We start from the raw sequence: 20,993 nt of genomic DNA, 5'->3' as shown, positions 1-20,993 counted from the left end.
GGCCAGGCAACTACATCTTTTGTGTTCTGTTGTGATGATTCCTTTGTGAATCATTTCCCAACTTCATTCAATCAAATTAGGGTCCAATATTTCGGCATTTTCTGAAAAAATAATACTTTCATCATGTAAAAAAACAAATGCTAACGGCTAACACTGATACACATAAACACTAACAGGGCTGTAGACACCTTGGCAAGCTCGAATGCACTGGATCATTTCCTAATGAATCACAACTGAATCACAAACGAATCAAACAGTGGTAAAATGTGGGATCTTTCGATGCCCCGAATCATTTCCTAAAGAATCGTAGTTGCTGTGAAGTCTAGGCGTCACACCCCTGAGTGTAATGGGATAGCACTCTCACAAAGACACACTGAATACACCCTGCATCAGAACACACACTCTCTCTCACTCCCACTCTCTATCCTGTCTTTCCTCACTGTCTCTAATTGTTTCTCTCCTTCCCTCTCACTGACTCCGTCTATCTGTGCTCTCTTTATTGCCCCTCCCTCTCTTCCCCCATATCTCTCTCACTCACCCACACCCACTGACTCCCACCCGGTCTAACTCCCACACTCTCATCTGAGCTCTCCCAGGCCCATTAGCCACTCCATCATCCCCCCACCCCACTCAGTATCATTACACTGCAATTATCTCAGCATCCCGAGTACAGACAGAAAACACACACACACACACACACACACACCTTGGCAAGCTCACACACACACATACTAACATATTTGCAACATATAGCAACATATTTGGTATCTTTGTCCAAAAGCTGAAATTTTTTTTTATTATTATGACAATAATTTGTATTAATCAGAGCAAAAACAACAGCCAGAGTAGAGCATTTTCGGGGGTCTTTAGTACAGGGTTGTGTATATTCCTATGCAGACGTGGCAAATACTTAAAGTATGAGTACCTGGTTACTGTACTTTAGTATATTTTTGAAGTTTTTGTATTTTACTTGAGTATTTCTGTCACTTTCTGTTTACTTTTTACTTCTACTTACTACATTGTCAGAACAGGCTCCTTACTGTAAATGCTTAAGTGAATCGTTTTTGTAACGGCACCGTTTCCAATCAGGCAGCTAATCGCACACTCAGTGAATCGCACACTCAGTGAATCGCACACTCAGCGAATCGCACACTCAATGAATTGTGCACTCAGTGAATCGCGCAATCAGTGATTCACGCACTCAGTGAATCGCGCAATCAGTGATTCACGCACTCAGTGATTCGTGCACTCAGTGAATCGCACACTCAGTGAATCTGATTCTGTGAAAGTCTCGGGTTTGTGTGAAAAACAAACTGAACTGAGCTGAGCTTCGGTTCTGTAATCTGATTTAATCTATACCAAGAGCCCCTCCAGCTTAAAGTACGGCTCGGCTCGACCCACCATCCTTTAAGATGCACAGAACACGAGCGTCTGTCCTGAACCGAAGTGGTGGAACGAACTTCCCCTGGGTGTCCGAACGACTGATTCGCTCATTGTCTTCAAACCCAGACTGAAGACCCTCCTCTTCCGACGAAGTGTAGAGTACTTGTGTTTAGTAGAGTCTAAGATTAGAGGATCTTAGAATTTTTAGTCTATTTAAACTAGCTGAGGTTCTTCTTGAGTGAACAGTGAAGTCACCCTGGATAAGAGCATCTGCTAAACACCCTTAATGTAAATGTAAATGTCAACAAGAGCTCATTTCTTAGATGCATCTCTTTATAATATTCCTGTTTGGACCTGTGTGAGTGACGGTCACCTGTAGATGCAGTAGAGCAGTGCTGCAGGATCTGTGCTCTAACGGCCTCCCAGTGCTCTGAGTGTTGAGTGAGCTGCTGCCTCACACCACCCAGTTCAGCAGCAGAATCCCGGAGCACGACCAGAGCCTCCCTCAGAACCCCTCGCTGATGCTGACAAACAGCCCTGAAACACACACACACACACACACACACACACACACACACACACACACACACACAAACACGTTATGTAGATACCCTATATGTCCAAATGTTTGTGGACAACTCTTCTAATGAATGCTTTCAGCTACTTTAAGTGGCACAAGTGACACATGCAGCTTGTCTAGTCCCTGTAAAGAGGTACTGCCAATAGAATAGGACTCTCTGGAGCAGATTACAGATCAACATGAACCTGTGAAGATCACAGTCTGGTAGATTCCTGTTCTTTAAATAAAACAGGGCACACACTCATACCTGATTGGCGTCCCGTTGATAAAAAAAAAAAAACACCTAATTCTAATTTCACCTTCAGATTGAGCGCACTCACAGATCTGTCATATTGTATCATTTTCATCAATAAATAAAAGAGCTGTCTAATATCAAATCAAATCAAAAGTATTTGTACACCACTTTTTATAACTTTTTACAACAAAGCAGCTTTACAGAGTCAGTAATTAGTAAAAAGACAAGGAATTAACAACATAAGAAGACATGAAAATCTAAGACCCCTGGTGAGCAGTCAAATGTGACAGTGGCAAGAAAAAACGTAAATATTCTTAATCATAATATAATAATCATGGTGTAGTAGATAGTTAAGAGTCCATTTAGGTTTTAACATGGTCATCAGGCAGGTAGCAGTGGTAGTAGGGTGTAGTCTAGTTTGGCATGGGTGGTGGTGGTGGTGGTGGTGGTGGGGAGGGGGTGGCTGGCGTTTCTGCTGGTCGGACCGGTAGGTGGTAGCTGGTCTGACGCAGGTAGAGGGGACCCCCAGCGGTGAGTCTTCCAGCAGGTCGGGCTGGGTGACCATTTATTTGACCATTTATGGGCGACCATATTGTCTCTGATTTTGATCTGATTTATTTGATTTGTGTTTCTTATCTACATTTAGGACTTTTGTGAAGTTTTAAGTCAAATTTATGCAAAAATCTAGAAAATTGTAAAGGGTCACTAACTTTATGACTTATGACTTCTGGTGTTTGTTGGCTTTACTAGCATCATAGCTCCACTTTAAAGCTAAAGCAGCCAAATTTGGACGGCAAACACATCTAGGCTGATTGACTTCATCTGGGGTTTGTGGGAAATTTCAATTTATCTCTGAACTTTCTTCACACACACACACACACACAGACATACACACAACACAGCTATTTCTAATCTTTCTAATATTTATAATCTGTGCTGGAACAACTCGTCCTCTTGTTGCTTCATTTTCAGCTCAATAAAAACAACAACACCGCCCTCTATGTCAGCATGATCTGTCATATTTCTGCTGGTGTGAGGGAGCAGCTCAGGGAGGAAGCTCCAGCCCAGCAAAAAAATGGGCTCCAGCGTTATGTCGCGCTGAACTCCTGACGTAAGCCAGCCCCTGTCCAAAACAAGCGCATTACATTATCATCATGAGACAGGGTCAGATAAGAAGTGCCTGACCACAGTATAATAACCCCACACACTGACACACTCACACACTCACGCTCAAGGCATGCACTACGGACACTGGCAGAGTACAAGCGAGCGCACACCAGTAACCAGTGCCGTCAGCGTCGCCCCCATAAACAAACATACACAAACACACTCGCACTCATCCACTGGCCTGGGCGCTATGGTGAGAGGCAAACAGGAAAGGCAGGGAGGCAGAGAGAAGCTGTGGGTGGATGTTCACACCGTCCTTTTACTTTTGTCTCTACATGGTTGGGAGGTGAACATGACTGGCAGAAACTCTTCCACAGAAAATCAGATCAGGTTTCAGTCTCCTCAGACAGGTGAGTGAGACCTGCTGCGGACGTGCAAAGCTGGACACAAAAAACGCTGGACTGGCTGCAGGTCATCCAGGGACTGGCCTGGGAAGCTCAGTGCGTCCAACCAGCATTACAGTCCACGTGTCTTCACTGAGACGGCGAATCAAATCACATGGAAATAAAATGACTCAAACAGAGCGGCCAGAGGTTTATTAACTCTTTGAAGCCTTTGCATCCTTATTATGCTGAATTTATATTTCAAAAATTGCTTTCAAATATAAGGCAACACCTCATACAGTCATTAATCCACGCTATGTGGACAAAAGTATTGGGACACCTGCTCATTCATTGTTTCTTCTGAAATCAAGGGTAGATTTGATCCTGCTTTTGTTGGAGAAACTGTCTCTAATGTCCAGAGAATAAGGCTAAGGCTTTCTACTAGATTTTGGAGGAGCATTGCTGTGAGGATCTGATTGCAGTGAGGTCAGCGTGTTGATGTGGAACACAGTTCCACTGCTCCACAGTTTTAACACTGGGGGGCCTTATGCCCCTCTAGCCCACACCTGGGCTACTAGGCATTAGGCAAGTTGCCAATAGGTTCATGATGTTGATCTGCTCCAGATAGTCCTATTCTATTGGCAGTACTTCTCTACAGGGACCAGACAAGCTGTGTGTGTGTGTGTGTGTGCATTTGCATATCTGTGTCAGCAATGGGTGCAACTTACAGTAGCTGAATAACGCATTCATTTGAAGGGGTGTCCACAAATATATGGACATATAGTTTACATATAACTTATACATCGTTTGTAAAACACAACTAAAAAATCTCTGTTTTTTTATTATTATACTTTCATTATTATTCTTTATTCTTAATTATTAATTAAACTTTATCTTTTTAATAAATAAAACATTGTAAAAATGATTTGATTAAACGCATGTTTAAACACTCATTAATTATGTTTTGTAAATATTTACAATGTCGTAAAAATTAGACATTTATTAGTATATGTATATGACTATATAAGTAACCATTTCGTTATTAAATATTTGGTTTGTTAAATATCTCATTAAACGATGGTAATATATTAAAATGTCAGATTTAATGAATAACTGTAAATATCCTATAAGCTCGTTATTAGTTAACTATGATGTTGTGATCTAACAGATGTGTTAAAACTATCATCACGGGTTTGAATCCGGAGCCGGATCACAGATCACAACTAGCCATGCGCTCTGTCCAGCTCTTTTATTGTTAAAAGTAGTCCTAGGTGTCTAGGTGGCCTCCAGCACGGTCACTCAGTTTGTGCCATAGTCCCTCTTTTACTTAATGACAGATCTAACTGAACTCCAGGACACACACACACACACACACACACACACCAAAGTCAAATGATATTAACCTTTATATTGAAAACTATATTATAGGTAATATATAAAAAGCACCCCACATTTTAGCCAAAGGTTTGAGAACAGAGCTCTATAAGCCAAATGCATTGAATGAGCTTTTGTGCAAAGGTTTTGCCGCCCCAAATCATGGCCAAAGGTTTGTGGACAGAGTCCTATTAGCCAAATGCATTGGATGAGCTTTTGGACAAATCCTCCTTTGCGCAAACATTTTAGAACCCCACATTTCAGCCAAAAGTTTGTGGACACTGCACTATTAGCCAAAAAAATTGAATGAGCTTTTGGACAAAGGTTTTGGCGTCCCACATTTCAGCCAAATGTTTGTGGACAGAGCTCTATTAGCCAATCATATTGAATGGGCTTCTGTGCAAAGGATTTGGCGTCCCAAATTTTAGCCAAAAGTTTGTGGACACTGTTCTATTGGCCAAAAAACCCATTGAATTGGCTTCTGTGCAAAGACTTTGGCGCCCCACGCTTTAGCCAAATGTTTGTGGACGGAACTCTATTAGCCATTGTATTGGATAAGCTTTTTCCCCTCGCAGTTTCTGCATAAACTGCACTCTCTAACTATTATTTGTGAATCTATTGTAGTAGTTTGCTGATCTGGGCTCCTGGTTAGGCCCGTGTCCTGACCCACATGTGACCCACTTGCACAGCCACTCCTCAGGGCTGCACCTACTTACCTACTTACTGACTCTCCAGCAGCTGCAGCTTCTCCTGAACCTTCTCTCACTCTGCACCTCCTGAACCACCAAACCTCCTCTCTCATGCTTTCTCGCTTCTTTCTCCTTCCTCTACTCTTTGTTTTCTCTCTTTTTTCCCCTCCCTCGCCCTCTCCCTCTCTCTCTCTCTCTCTCTCTCTCTCAGTCTGAAGTGTGTCTGGGTAGCACATGTCCTGCTTTCATGCGTGCATCTGCTCCGCCGCTGACCTGCTTCTACCAAACCTCCCAGCATGCCACACGGCCCGCCCCAGAAAACATGACCTCATCCCTCATCAAAAGCGTCCTCGATATTAACCTTCATCATATTCATCCTCCTCCTCCTCCTCCTCCTCCTCTCTGTGCTCTTTCTCACAGTCTGATTGCTCTTTGTTGAAAGAAACAGCTTTGTCTCTCTCTCTCTCTCATTCTCTGCCTCTCTCGCTCGCTCTTGCCTCTGAACCGCCGGGGCGTAGTCTATAATCAGCTGTGACCCTTCTGACTCCTGAAAAAGCCAGACCTCACGCTACAGAAAGCCCGAGAAGACGCGCTGCACGTACCTTATGCTGCACATGTGGAACGCAGACACACACACCAAAGCAAACACGCATCAAATGCAAGAACTTCTTCGCGAGTGTGTGTAAGAGGGAGCGAGTGTGTGTGCTTAATTCCTCGTGAATTTCCGCAACACTGTATTTCGGTACATCCCCACCCCGCTATTTCCATCAACACTGGTATTAACTGTAGAAAGTAAGCTCAGAAAGACTGAACTGGGTTATGATGAAATGATGCACACATTTGAAGTAATCAGTAAATAAATTCAACGCAGAACTGTCCTTTAGTGCACACACACACACACACACACACACACACACACACTCACACACACACACACCCACATACTCATACACAAGATGCATTAGGGAGTCTGAGCAGTCGCGGGCTGGGGTTAGCGAGGGACCGGTTTCATCACTATGTGATTTGCTTCTCGGCTGTGATGATTCTGGTGGCGCTTCAAAGATGTGAAGGCTACTTTAGAGAGCGCCTACTTAAAAGAGTGTGTACTCTGAAGAGTGTGTTTAAAAGAGTGTGTACTTAAAATGGTGTGTACTTTGGAGTGCACTTTACCATCTTCAGAGGAACGGAGAACATCAGACGGGGAAGAAAAAAAAAAAACACGAGTTGAAAGGCTCGACTCTCATTTATCAGATCCAGAGCACTGAACACGGCACACTCTCTCTCTCTCTCTCTCTCTCTATCTGTCTCTCTCTCACGCACACACATAAAGATCACACTCTTGTAACGGTCATAGTCTTTTAGATAAGCCACCATGGGAGCAATTTCTCCCAGTCCGCTGACATGAACCCAGAGAGAGAGAGCAAAAGAGAGAGTGATAAAAAGAGAGAGAGAGAGAAAGAGAGAGCGAGGCATTTTAATGTACATGAAGCATTACTGCCTCCACCCAGGCAGCAGTGAAGTGGGAACACGGAATAGAACATCGTGTTTTTGCAGGGACGCTTTTCGACGGCATGCAGGGTCAGAGCGCACTGAACTCCTTCCCTACCCAAACATCTCTCTAATCATGCTGCTCCACAGTGAGGGACGGGACAGAACACACCACATACTCAATAATAACACTCTCTCCCTTCCGCAGAACGCCTCGCCTCACTACACGCAAAGTTAAAAACGCAGTGGTTAAATTTAGCGGCCTGGGACAGCAAAACAAAAGGACTATAGTAGCCATTAGGCATGTGGCCATATTAAAACTTCAAATATGCCTTAAAGCAGCATTATGTAGCATTTCCAGCTTAAAATAGCAGCTCAAAATCATGTTGATGCGCCACTCACATGTAATCAGGGGAATATCATAGCCTCCGAGAATACTTGAGCGAAGGGTAGAGTACTATGGTCTCCTTATTGACTTGTGTTTAGTAGTGTCTCAACTTAGAGGTATCTTTGATTTTTAGTCTATTGAAACTAGCTGAGGTTATTCTTAAATAAACAGCGAAGCACTTTTGCAAGTCGCTCTGGATAAGACCGTCTGCTAAATGCTGTAAATGTAAATGTAAATATCATGCATTATGACCCTTTGGTAAAGCGGGCAGGATGACCCTTGCAAAAAACTGTGTTGTGCTGTGTAACTGTGTTACTCTCAGCTTGTCCAGAAATGCATGTTTACAGCATGCCCTTTAGGGGTGGCTCAAAGTGCAAACTGGTCATTGTCCATCTGTAGGGGGAGCCCGGGAGCAAAAAAAAACAAAACAAAATACACACATTCTCGCTTAAAGCTACACTGGCTACACTGGCTACACTGGCTACACTGGGTTTTTGCATGTTTTTAGTGCCGGCTCGCGAAATGGGCGGACATCTGCTGTGTAAACAGTCCTGCATTTTGGTTCAGCAGTTTCACAAACCACCTAATGGCTGGTCATATCTACTAAAGTATGAGATCCCAGTCTTGTGGAATCAAAGCTACTCTGTAGGTAGATTGTGAAAATCACTGTAAACCTTATTAATGAACATGTCTACAGCACATGTCTACTAGTTATGTCTGGTAGGACCTTGATGCTTTGAGTGTGTGTATGCGTGTGCACAGTGTGCAAGTTCAGACACATTTACACCAGAACTGCTTTCCACATCAGTGAAGACATGAAAACTATGAAATAACACATATGGAATTACGCAGTGACCGAGACTCCTTCCATCAAAAAGTGTAAGATCAAATCTATCTTCTATATTAGATGCTTCAAAGCAGCCCCTCGTGCTTTGATGTAGATTTACACACTCTTGGCATTCTCTCAAGCTGCTTTGTGAGGAGCCTCCTGGGACGCTTTTCCAGTAGGCCTGAAGAACCTCTAAAATGAATATTCTACACTCAAACTTTTTGTCTTGGAAATTCACTCGTGACTATATCCAGTACTGTATGAACTAAAAATATATATACAAACATTTTAGTCCCCTTCTTATCTAAGTGTTTTTCATTGCTCAGTAAATCACTGATATTAGAATAAACACTAATGATAACACTCCTACAGAAAGTGGTGGTGGTGGTTCTCCATCACTGTGTTCATCATTAGAACATCTCCAAAGTTCTCCTCTCTCATGGAGTCTAGTATTATTTAGAGTTCTCCTCAGATCAACACCTGGTTTGGTGGTAAATCAGGGCTTAATGATGGTAAATCAGGTGAGCTGCTGCTGCTGCTGCTGATGGAGTTGAACACATCCTCCACGCTGTGCTGGCTGGACTGGGGGGCGTCCAGGAGAAACCTGGAGGAACCGAGCTCTGTTCTTCAGACTAGCTCACCGACAAGATCTCACTATCTTCTTTCTTCAGAATGAGAAGCTCTTGTTTCTCCTTTTTACTGGATTTATGTTTACCTGCTTTATCTGATCTGCTGAGATCTGGAGCTTCAGTAAAAACTCACTGCTGTTGTCTAAACTAAATTTACATTCATTCAGAATTCTTTTTAAATTAGGTATTTATTGCACAGAGGGAGAGTGAGAGAGCGTCTAACTGATATATATATATCACTTATATATCAATATATAAGGCAATTTACAATAATAACCATTAATATCTAAAAAATGCATTTAAACCAACTGGAGATGAAAGAAATGAAAGAGATGAAAGAAAGATTATAAAGAATAAGAAATGAATAATGTGCAGAAGGAGCGGTCTCAGCAGACAGATGGCAATACTTAATAAATATGTGCATATATTGGTATTTAAGTAAATTTAATAAAGTATCAGTAGTATCCAAGAGTGATAGCTACAAAGACAGATAGATAGATAAAAGAAAGAAACAATAAAAAAATAAAAAAAGATAAAAAAAGTATACTGTAGTATAGTGTGTTATATAAAGTATATAATATTATATAATATATTAAATGAATCTTAAAAAATACAAAATATGTCAAGAGGTCTGTGGACATCTGCCTATCCAGCATTTCTTCTGTAATAATATGGGGTTTGTTCCCCTTCTGCAGCAGAAAAGTGCAAAGCCTTCCAGCTTCATTCCAGAAAATGATGATAACACCTTTACAGGGTATATATGGTGTAAGTATACGTGTCAGTGTGTGTCCCTGCCGGTCCAGAGAGCATAAATCAGACCCTTTACAGAACTCCGGGGACCCATAGAGAGAACGAGCGAAGGAAAAAGAGAAGAGAGAAAGAACAAGTGATAAAAGAAAGAAAGGCAGGGTGAAGAAGACGATTAACGGAAAAACCTTTTCCACTTCAAACTGAAAACAGCGTGCTGACACGAGCCCTTGTCACGCCAGACACACTCACACACAGCCCACAACCATTTCCTCCTGTGTCCTGTAACCAACTGGCTGTTAATCCGACCCACTGGAAAAAGGGGTGCACTGAGTTCAGCAAGATCCAAGACTTAAAATGAACCATTTGGTGAAAAAAAAGAAATAGAACCAAATACCAAACTGATCACTGATGCAGACGATCAGTCGAGACACGTTTGGTATTTGAGGTGTGGTTCTGTAGTTTAGAACGGGAGATACTTGGACAAACACCGCACTTAGCTGGTCACCAATCAACTCTTTCAACTCCATCGATAAACAGAGTGCAAACAGAGACCGGATTTACTGTCCCATTCATAGACACCCAATCTGGATCGGCCCAATATGCTGGATCCGTTCAGGACATCCCTAGTATTAAAGGAATTGCGATTGGTGACAGTCAGGATTAGTTAGTTAGCCATGTTAGCCTAGCATCTTTCGATCTCAGGTCAGATATCAAACATGTATTGGCTGATAGACTCTATCTGGCCACTGAAGCTATGCAAAATTTGGATTGCCAGCGATAGAAGGCTGTCAGTCGCACAGGTTTATTCAGACCACGCCCAGGCCGTTCTCAGAGAGGTCTGATGATGTGAGAAGTGTTTTGTCAGATTTCTGCTTTGTGTTTTTTTTCTATTGAAACTTTGCTGAACGCTTCACTGGACACCTAAGTATTAGTATCAGTATTATACAAAAATTAAATATATCAAAATGTGTAATAGCATTTAATAGTGTTTTTAAGCATTATAGCATTTTAGCATTATTTTACTATAGTAAACCCAGTAAATGTTGTTTTAATAAATGCTAAACAAATAATGTGTATTATTATTATTATTATTATATATTATTTATTATAATAAAAAGAAAATGCAGACTTGCGTTTTACTTGCATTTAGATATCAGTTAGGCCACTCTTGGAACCCATCCTGGTACATATTAAACATTACGTAGCCTATTAAAATGTATAACTACCTGTTTATCATTATATATTTAGCATTAGACTGCATTAAAAAGCAGCTCCGTTTATACCTTACTCTGATCAGCCAGGGCATCAAAATCACCTCCTTCTCTCTACATGACTTGGAGATGGTTTCAATGCTGTGTCTGAAGCTGGCCTAACCATAATCTAACCTCACTGACCTTACTCTCAGGTAGTGCTGCTTTTCACTTTTCCTCATCGATCTCTGACAGACTGCTATATCGACGTATCAGGACCGGAAGGTGAACATGGAAGACATGCTTGCACAGAGGCTATAGGCAGCAGGTATGTGCTGTGTACACTCTGCTGCTCTCTGTATTTTATTTTCATTTTTACATATATTTTTATATATTTATGTATATTTTATTTATTTAAGTACTGCTGTCTGGGTAAAACTGGGTCCTTGGGTACCACAATTTCGTTCCACCCCATGTACCACATGTGATGCGAATGACAATAAAGTCTCCTTGAATCCTTGAAACAGTCAGTTCTTAAAGGTGATGAAGGTGTTAAAAGCAGGAGAAATGGGCCAGCGTAAGAATCTGAGACACTTCGACAAGAACCAGACTGTGATGTCTAGACGACTGGGTCAGAACATCTCCAAAACATCAGAGGTGTTTTATACCAAACGTAGATAGCAGTTCAAGAAAGGAGCCAACTATAACCAGGCAACGGGGTTATGGGCACCTAAGGCTCATTGATGTGGTCCATGGAGGTCCCAGATACCACAGCATGCCTTCAGAGATCTTGTGGAGTCCATACTTGAATGGTCAGATCTACTAAAGCAGAACAAGGGGATCCTTCTCAGTATTAGGCATTACTCTCATGGCTGATCGATGCAGTTATTGCACACATCGTTCCTAGTGTGTGTTGGTCAGCACAGGGGTCTGGTGGCTTTTGTTTTGGAGCTGGGGAGCCGTGTTTTCCTCCGAGCATGCTGGTGCTGCATGAACTGGCTGGCTTCACATAAGCACAACATGGTAGTGTTCATCCTCCTAAAGTCAGGGGGATTGCTAGTGATAGGGAAGCTCACAACAACAGGAATTGGGTAGCTGGCCTTGCATATTGGATGAAAAATGGGGTCAAATTAAAAAATAAATGATTAAAAAATCCTGTTACTAATTAATTGCACATTTTTAGTATTTTTTAATACATTTTAAGTAAGTGAACTCACTGCATTTTTTATTTTTAGCTGCAGTGCTGAGCGTTTCTAAATCCCTCTAAGACGCGGATATCCCTCGCCGTTGTTGATGGACTATAAAAGTCCAATAAACTGAAATCAAGGTCAGCTGTAACACTCTGCTGTTTTTCTCTTCTCTATTTCTGCTCTCAGTTTCACACACATTCACACACAGACACACACACACACACAGTTGTTTTCCCATCTGCAGGGCTTTTCCTGTCGTGCCGTGGTCGTGGCGGCTACTGTGGACACTCCACACACTCTCACCAGCCAATGGGAGCCATGCTGGCCCCCTCTCTGCCGTTCTTCTTTTTCCTCTGTTCTCTCTCTCTTAGTCTCTCTCTCTCTTAGTCTCTCTCTCTCTCTCTCTCTGTACTGGTCTTTGTTTGCTTACCTGAGTCGCGAGCGGGTGCTGCGCTCATTGGCCAGCTCCACTTGCGCTCTGTCGCATTCCACCTTCGCAGCCTCCAGCTCCCGACTCGCTGTGGACACCTGCTGCACAAGGTCCTTCGCTCTGAGATTCAGACAGAAAAAACAGAGAGGAAACTGTTGTTGACAGGAGCTGGTAATTATTATGTTGTGCTCTTTTATATGAAAGAATATAGCTGGAATGGAAACTTTCTCATGTTCAGTTTCCTCATATAAAGCGTTTGCCTCTATCTTTGGAAGTGGAGGAGGCTGTGTGTGGAACAGGGTGCAAATGAGAGGCAGATTTCTGCAGAGGGTTCCAGAGACGAGGTCTCTAAACTTGCAGCAATAGCACGCTAAAGCCTCCACTAATATATCATCCTGTCATATCATCATCAGACAAATATTATGAAACATAGATGCACTATATTGACAAAAGTATTGGGACTCATTCTTTTTTTCCTCTGAAATCAAGGGTATTAAAAAGAGTTGGTTCTGCTTTTGTTGGAGTAACTCTCTCTACTGTCCAGGGAGTAAGGCTTTCTACTAGTTTTTTTGAGGAACATTGCTGTGAGGATCTGTCAGGATGTTGTTGGATGATGATCACCACCCCACCTCATTCCCATCTCCCCAACTCATTCCAACAGAATTGGATGGAGCCCCAACCTTCATTTTAGATAACATAGAACCACTGCTCCACAGTGGAATGCCTGAAGGGCTTTAAACCCCTCTAGCCCACGCCTGGCATCAGGTATGGTGCCAACGATGTCATGTTAATCTGCTCATGAGAGTCCTTTTCTTACCGTGTGGAATGTTTTTAAGAAATGCCACTTTAAGGGAACTGTGGCAAGTCAGGCAAATCAAAACCTCCATATGGCTGCCATCAGGCGAGTGGTGCACAATTCCACTGTGCAGCGTTGCTTGCGTGCTTTGCATGCATGCATGCATGATGACCCAACATTATCTTTGCATGGCTAAAAAACGCTATATATATATATATATATATATATTTCCCCCCTTTGGGTGAAATAGCTTCAGTTTCTCTACCAGTCTTTAAATTCTACAAGGAGAAAAATGTCCCCACTCCTCCATGCAGAAATCTTTCAGCTGTGTGAGGTTTCAGCTTTAGTTTATAGACAGATGGCCTCACATTTTTTCTCAAACACCCTCTGATACAATAAAGAATTCCAAGTGGATACTATGTTGGAGAGTTCTCCAGGCCCTAAACAGCCCCAAACCATGACATTTCCACCTCCATGCTTCACAGTTGAGATGGGTTCTTGTGCTCAAATGCTGTGTCTGATTTACACCAAACATGTCCTCTGTTACTGTCTCTATATAACTCAACTTTGGTTCATTTGTCCAAAGCACATTGCTCCAGATGTCCTGGTCTTGGTCTAGGAGTTCTCTCGAACCTTAGTCTTGTTGTTTTTTGTGACAGCAGAGTTTCCTTCTTGCTCACCTCCTATAAAATTAAACGTGTGTGTGGCTTCAGCTGTGGCGAGAGCTACCTGTAGATCCCGTGATGACAGTTGGCGGCCTGACCTGGCCATGTTGGCAGTTGTTACACTTGTATTGGACTTAGTGGACAGTGGAACTAACTCATCTGCATCTACAACCTTCTCTCTGAAGGCCTCAGAGAGCTCTTTGGATCTGGCCATGGTAATAACACTCACTTTACCCAAATCAAGAGCAAACCAAACCAAATGTCTGAGGTTTAAATAAGACTCTAGCTTATTCAGCTCTAATGATGCTGTAATCATCTCCAGCTGATGTGCTGCACCTCTTTAGGCATTTGAAGTAGCAATAAATGTGGGGTGTCCTAACTTAGTATAGTAAATAGTTACATTTTATATTGTATTTTATGACTAAATGCATACTAGTGATTTAGTTGTTAGAGATCCAGTATTACCAGACCTCTTGGTTCCTCGAAGAACCTGCTAGAATAAAAGAGGACTTTGAGGAGTTCTTGAAAAAGTCTAGGGTTCTTATAATAACCTCTAGGATAGGTTTCTATAGGTTTCCCCATCGATTCTTGAGGAGCCAATCAGAAGTAAATGGTTCCTCCAGGAACCTGGAGCTAAAGTAAGGTGCTTAATATAAGCCAGTGATGTAGCTAGAGGTTCCTACAAGATCTTGTTCATCATCATCAACCCTAGACCCTTCAGATAAAAAGAATCAGTGAGGTTTTGAGTACCTTACTGGATATTAAAGGCATCTTATGTTTTCACAGTGTGGGATTAATGCTACAAGCATGAACGTCATTATTACATTATTCTTAAACCAGTAACCAACATCTTCCTTCTCAGTCCTTTTCTGAATGGCATTAGTTTCACGAAGTCCAATATTGCCAAATGAACGCTCCTCTTCCCCTCCTTCTCTTTTTTGTGCATGAGAAGGAAGTAGCTGATAAATGCTGCTGTAGGCCTGTGAGAAAGCTCATTGGCTGTTTAAAAGACGCCTCTATAGGCCGACTTCCTCACAGCTCTTTTGTGTTGGGAAATTATGGTATGTATGAGGTCACGTCCCAGCACACATGCACGCACATGCTTGCCATGGAAAGACGATTGCTGTCTTGATGCAAGATACTTACATGAGCCGCAAAGAGGAATCGATGTGACAGCATGGCGGGAAGCACCAGAACATCGTCCGGTGACAGTTCCGACAAACAGGGATGTGGCTAAACACACAGCGTACACAAAACAACGCTAGGATAGAAATAACCCATTTTGGATCATTTCCACAACCCAGTGCTGGGTTTAGCTGAGTCTGCACTGCTGCGTCTTACGCAGAGCTCAAAATGCTAGCTCACAAGAGTTAGAAGTGGTAAGTCAGAGCCCCAGTTTCTTTCGATGGAGAATCTTCCTTTGAGGGATCCTTGAACTGAACAGTGTCCTCTGAAGTGGACTTTCCCCCAGTTTCCAGGATCATTTTGATGGTGTAGGAAGCTGTACTCACTCTGACACTCTGGCTTTAGCTGCAGTTTCTCTAAAGGAAAGAATCTTCTTGAGCCTTCTTGTAAACACCTGCAGCCAGGTGCAATCACTCAAGCCACATATAGAGGTGGTCAGAGACGGATCTCGCCCAAATTTAATGTAATACAAGAGTAAATATAATGAGTTTCTGTGACCAGGTTTCGTCAGGCAAGCGGAAATGGGTGAGGTATCACGTTACCTGGATGGTCCATTGTAGATGCCTCATAGATGCTCACCTGTCATTCAACTGAATGTGTATTAAATGCCATTGGACTCCAAGTTGAACCTGCATCTAACCCTAAACCTAACCTCAGAGATGTACAGTAAGGAAGTAGAACTACTTCACTACTGTACTTAAGTATTAAAATACTGTATCTGTATCTACTAATTTTTTCTCCTTTTTCCACTTTTACTTCACTACATATTCTGGATGAGTTTAATACTTACTCACTGAAGTGTGTTTAAGTAGACTTGGGGGTCATTGGAGTGCCCATAATCCCACCTTAAAAGCAACCAAACAGTGCTTAATCAGTCAAACATTGAACCCCATCGGACACTCCACTAGCCTGCCCAAACGCCTTGCCATACACACAAACACACACACACACACACACACACACACACACATATACAATCAATTCAAGCTGTTCTTCCTAAACATCGGCCAAACAGGGCAGTAACCGTCAAACACAGGGCCGATCTATCGTTTGGTTATGTCCACAGACATTTCTGTCTCTCTCTCTCTCTCTCTCTCTTACACACACACACACACACACACACACACAGAGAAACATGCCAGAGCACATGTGCTCTCAGACAAAAGCAATCAACCCAGACAAACAAAGCCCAGGAAGAATAGAGGGAACAAACACATTTTCACCAGCCTGGCCCACAATAACAGGCAAAGGACAGGCCTGCATCCGCCACAGCACACACACACACACACATACACACACTTCTGTGCTCTGCGTGAGAGGAGTGAAGAAAGACAACAGCATGTGGACAGAGAATTAGATACCAGCTGTTCACACTCTGAGCCACGCACTTCCACACCCAACTACTGTTTCCTGTAGCATGCTAACTACAAGAAGGGTGGTAGAGCTGTGCCTTCAGGTTTAGTCAGTTCTACTAATGTACATTTTTAGTACCGTAATATCTACGTCGATATCATAGCCATAACATTAAACCGGCAGGTGAAATGAATAGAATAGATGATCTGGTTAAAATGGAAAAGCTGGCAAAATGGATCTGAGCCACTTTGACAGGAGCCAGACTGTGATGGCTGGGTCAGAACATCTCTAAAACATCAGGCAGGTCCTGTTCCCTGTATGCAGTGGTTATCTCCTAACAAAAGTACTCCAATGAGGGACAACCGGTGTAGCAGCGACAAGGTCATGGGTGTCCATGGCTCACTGATGCAATCCACGATCCATGGAGGCCTCACCTCCCATGTTACAGGACTGACCTGGGATCTGCTGCCAGCATTTTGGTGCCAGACACCACAGGACACCTTTACGGGTCTTGTGCAGTCCATGCTGCGACAATGAGCAGTGGAGCACTGGGACTGTTTTCTCTGAGTTGGGTGACCTCACTAACGCTCTTGTCGACTAGTGCAATCAAATCCTCACAGTAATACTCCTCCAAAATCTAGTAAAAAGCCCCCTTCCCTGGATAGTATAGACAGTTACTCCAACGAAAGCAGGACCAACTGTTTTATAATACCCTTGATTGATGAATGAGCAGGTGTCCCAATACTTTTGTCCATTTAGCAGTGAAATGTTACAAGCTGCAGTTGGGATGAACTGATCTATCAGGACCCATAAAGATTAGGGTTCACGATGTCATCACTCTAGTGAGCCGTAAGCGGAGTGTGTGAGCCTTTGAAAGTGTCTAGCCAGCACAGCTCATGAGGAATGCGTGTGTGTGTGTGTGTGTGTGAGAGAGGGGGGGGGGGGGTGCTACAGCAGCACTGTATTACATTGCCTTACAGAATGGAGATGAGGGTGGGGCTCTTACACACCCTGTCTTGTTAGTCTATACATACATAAAGCCATACAGGATTACAGAGTGGATTCAGTCACTTAGTGTGTGTGTGTGTGTGTGTGTCTGTGTGTGTGAATATAAGAGTCGTGATACCAGTCTGAAAATCCCAGGATAAAACCATGTCAGCTGCCGCTTTACGTGAGTGTGTGTGTGTGTGAGCCTACGTGGGAGGAAAAGAGAGTCGTGATAACAGATAACACCTGCCGGAGGCTACGTTCGTGTGTGTGTGTGTGTGTGTGTGTGTGTGTAGGCGTGTAGGTGTGTGAATTGCTGCATGCCCCCCATTAATTGCTATGAACATGTGTTGGAGTGGGGTGATTATGCAGCTGTTCAAGAAACCATGTGTGTGTAAGTGTGTGTAAGAGAGGGAGAGCGAGAGTGTGAATGTGTGAATGAGAGTGAAGGCTGTCCAGCCTTCAAAGGGGGCCTTAGAAGAACCACTTGTGGTTTCCTAAAGCTGTGGTTCTCAGGGACCCCCGGACAGTCCACATGTTTGTTCTACCCCTATGGGTTGCACATTGAGTCCGAGCAAAAATCTGGACCATGCTGGACCAGTCCCTGAGGATCTGTGTGAGAACCTTCTAATAATGTAAGGTTCTGCGTCAGTTTCAGGGTTCTGTCTGGAACATTACCACTATATCCCTTTATCTCATTTGCAAAAATGGTTCCACCATCTATTGATAAGGGACCAGAGGTTGTTCCGTGGCATCAGGCAAAGAACCGATTTTGCCATCTTTAGCTTCTAGGAGTGTAATGATAGTGGGCAACGTAGTAACACTACCCAGCATGCCTTTCTTTCCTTTTTTCCTCCTATCACATCATGCCACTGGAATTAGAGCTGGGCAATATGACGATATTTTATATCGTATCGTGATAAAATTTGTTATGGTGATAACAATATGCTTTTCTGATCATATGGAGGAGACTGTTAGTGCTTAATAAACACTGATCAGCTGCAGGGTTCATTAGTAACAGTGTAATTAGACTGAAGGGTTAATTAGATGAAGAGCAGCAGATGTTAAGTAGAAATCACTGTATTCAGTACGGGAGAGGATCTGAATAGTAGTTTATAAGAATGATGTTTTAGTCTGTGATTACATGTAAACGTTGTGATATAGTATTTTTACCATATCGCCCAGCCCTATCTGGAATCATGTGAGGTCAGTCATCACATCTATTTGAAGTGCTAGACAGCTCAAGTCACTAGATGGCTCAACTTGCTTGAAGGAGAATGCTTCCAGTAGAACTTCCAGTTCTGTTATATCAGCTAATGCCAGGTTCTTAATACACGATTTTTCCTCCCGACAGATTTTGACCGGAAGGAAACCGGTATTTGCTTGGCACTGGCTCTGCGCTGGCTTGGTTGCTATGTATGAACTGCTGAAGGAAGCAGTCTGAGAGCTTACTAAGTGATCGCCAATGCCTCTCAAGCTCCTGACACATATCTAGAAGGTTTCAACTTCTGGAGTCTACGAAAGCTCCGGCATGTCAAATTCGATGTTTCTCGATAAAACAATGCAGAAATATGGTTCAACCCATCAACCAACGGAATCTGCAAAGACAGTTTCCATCGCATCCCATTGCCAGATCGTACTGTTCCATGTGTCCATCATCTCATCTATCTGTTATCTGTTATTGCTGGATTTGGATTGCTTCTATGTTTGGTGAGAAACTGACTAATGGACACTTCCACTGCCTTGGTGAAGCTACAACTATATAACCTATATAAACCTATATAAAGAATGTCTAGCTAATTTCTTGCTAAGGGTCAGAATATCTCTTCACACAGCGCTGTAGGTCGGGGTCTCTCAACTCTCAACAACTTTTATTTACCTTCTGAGAACGTCCGCACTGCTGCCGGCTGCGAATAATGTCCACCAATGGCAGCTTGAGGACACTAGATGGCGCTCTGAACACTGTGGTTAAAACAAAGAATTGGAGCTGGATTGGGATTCCTGGTCTATTAAAATATGCCTGGATCAGCCCTGATTCCTTTCCATCGTATTGGGAGCATTTCCGCGATAGCTTTCCCCCAATCTTCATAAAACTACTGCGGAAACTGGATTGGATCAGGACAGTCCTGTACAACCCAATTAAAAAAGCAGACAGGAAATAAATTCCATCCAGGAGTCTTATCACCTCCGTCATAAAAAAGGGTCAGCTCAGATATTTAGGCTGTTGTTGGCTGTTCTCAGACTTCTCACGATTATTAAAAAGTTCTAGGTGCTAAAATACAGCAGAGCGCATGCAGCTGATAATACACACAGTTGCTCGGTGCTCCAGAAGTACTGATGTTACCCCTGAAAAGCGGAGAGTGACGTCATTTATCATACTACCAATAACATCGTCTTATTGTCCACCTCTAATCTGCCCTAATCTGACACTGTCCGTCGCTATGTGGGTATTTCAGGCTCTAAACAAAACAATACGTGTGTTTTGAGAAGCTTGCAGCTTGCATGCCTGTGCGAACGCATGCAAGCGTGAGTGCATGTGTATATATATGTGTGTGTGTGTGTGTGTGTGTGTGTGTGTGTGTGTGTGTGTGTGTGTGTGTGTGTGTTTTCTGCTGTCTTCGTGTGTCGACCCATGTGAGCGTACGAGTGGATGAGAATGTGCGTGTGGACTGTATGTCTGAGCCGCATTGCATGTCTGTGCTTGTGCGTGTCCATGTTAGCTGTCCAGACTCTTACCGCTCACCCATCTGTCCCCAGTGGTCAGGAAGCCAGATCAGGGAAAAGACCGCCCGGGGGGGTTGGGGGGGGGTCTCTGTATGTGTGTGTGTGTGTGTGTGTGTGTGCTAGTCGCTATGCACATATTTCTATGTATCTTTTCCTCTGAGACGTGGAAGATGCAAACAGAGGAGCAGATGAAGCCAGCATTCAGACATCCTGACAGAATAAAACCTAATAAGAAATCCTCAGATTAGATTTTACTCCTTTAATAAAGCGTAAATGATCCCCAAACACACTTCAGTGTCACGAAATATCCCCTGCTGAGCGTCAAACTGAGGACAATTACAGTCCGCCAAGATCACAAAAAAAGAAAAGCATTTCTTAAAGGAAACCCTGAATAGCTGCAACGCTTAAGCAGTTCATACTTCCAGGGAGTTGCTAAGCTGTTGCTATATGATCACTAAGTAAATTGTTTTTGCTAATTGATTGATATGGTACCTCAGGTGGCTGCTATGGTCTTCCTAAGGGGTTGTTAGGTGGTTGCAGTGGTGTTACTAGCTGGTTGCTATGGTATTCCAGGTGGTTGCTATGGTGTTGCTAAGCAGTTGCTAAGGTATCCCAAGTGCTTGCTACGTGTTTGCTAG

At 43.0% G+C, this 20,993-nt stretch overlaps 1 protein-coding gene across 1 annotated transcript in view; it reads right to left on the bottom strand.

Moving 5' to 3' along the window:
- The window catches only part of lekr1 (Leucine-, glutamate- and lysine-rich protein 1), a 124,894-nt gene that overhangs the window by 64,312 nt on the left and 39,589 nt on the right, over positions 1-20,993 (bottom strand). The window contains exons 4-5 of the mRNA XM_072695866.1: positions 12,646-12,765; positions 1,757-1,920 (exon numbers count right to left, since the gene is read on the bottom strand). Coding sequence (XP_072551967.1) covers positions 1,757-1,920; positions 12,646-12,765 — 284 coding nt within the window. The remainder of the gene's footprint in view (positions 1-1,756; positions 1,921-12,645; positions 12,766-20,993) is intronic.

Source organism: Salminus brasiliensis, chromosome 13 (genome assembly GCF_030463535.1).
Source record: "Salminus brasiliensis chromosome 13, fSalBra1.hap2, whole genome shotgun sequence".
NCBI lineage: Eukaryota > Metazoa > Chordata > Actinopteri > Characiformes > Bryconidae > Salminus > Salminus brasiliensis.
This window is presented reverse-complemented; position numbering and strand designations above follow the sequence as displayed.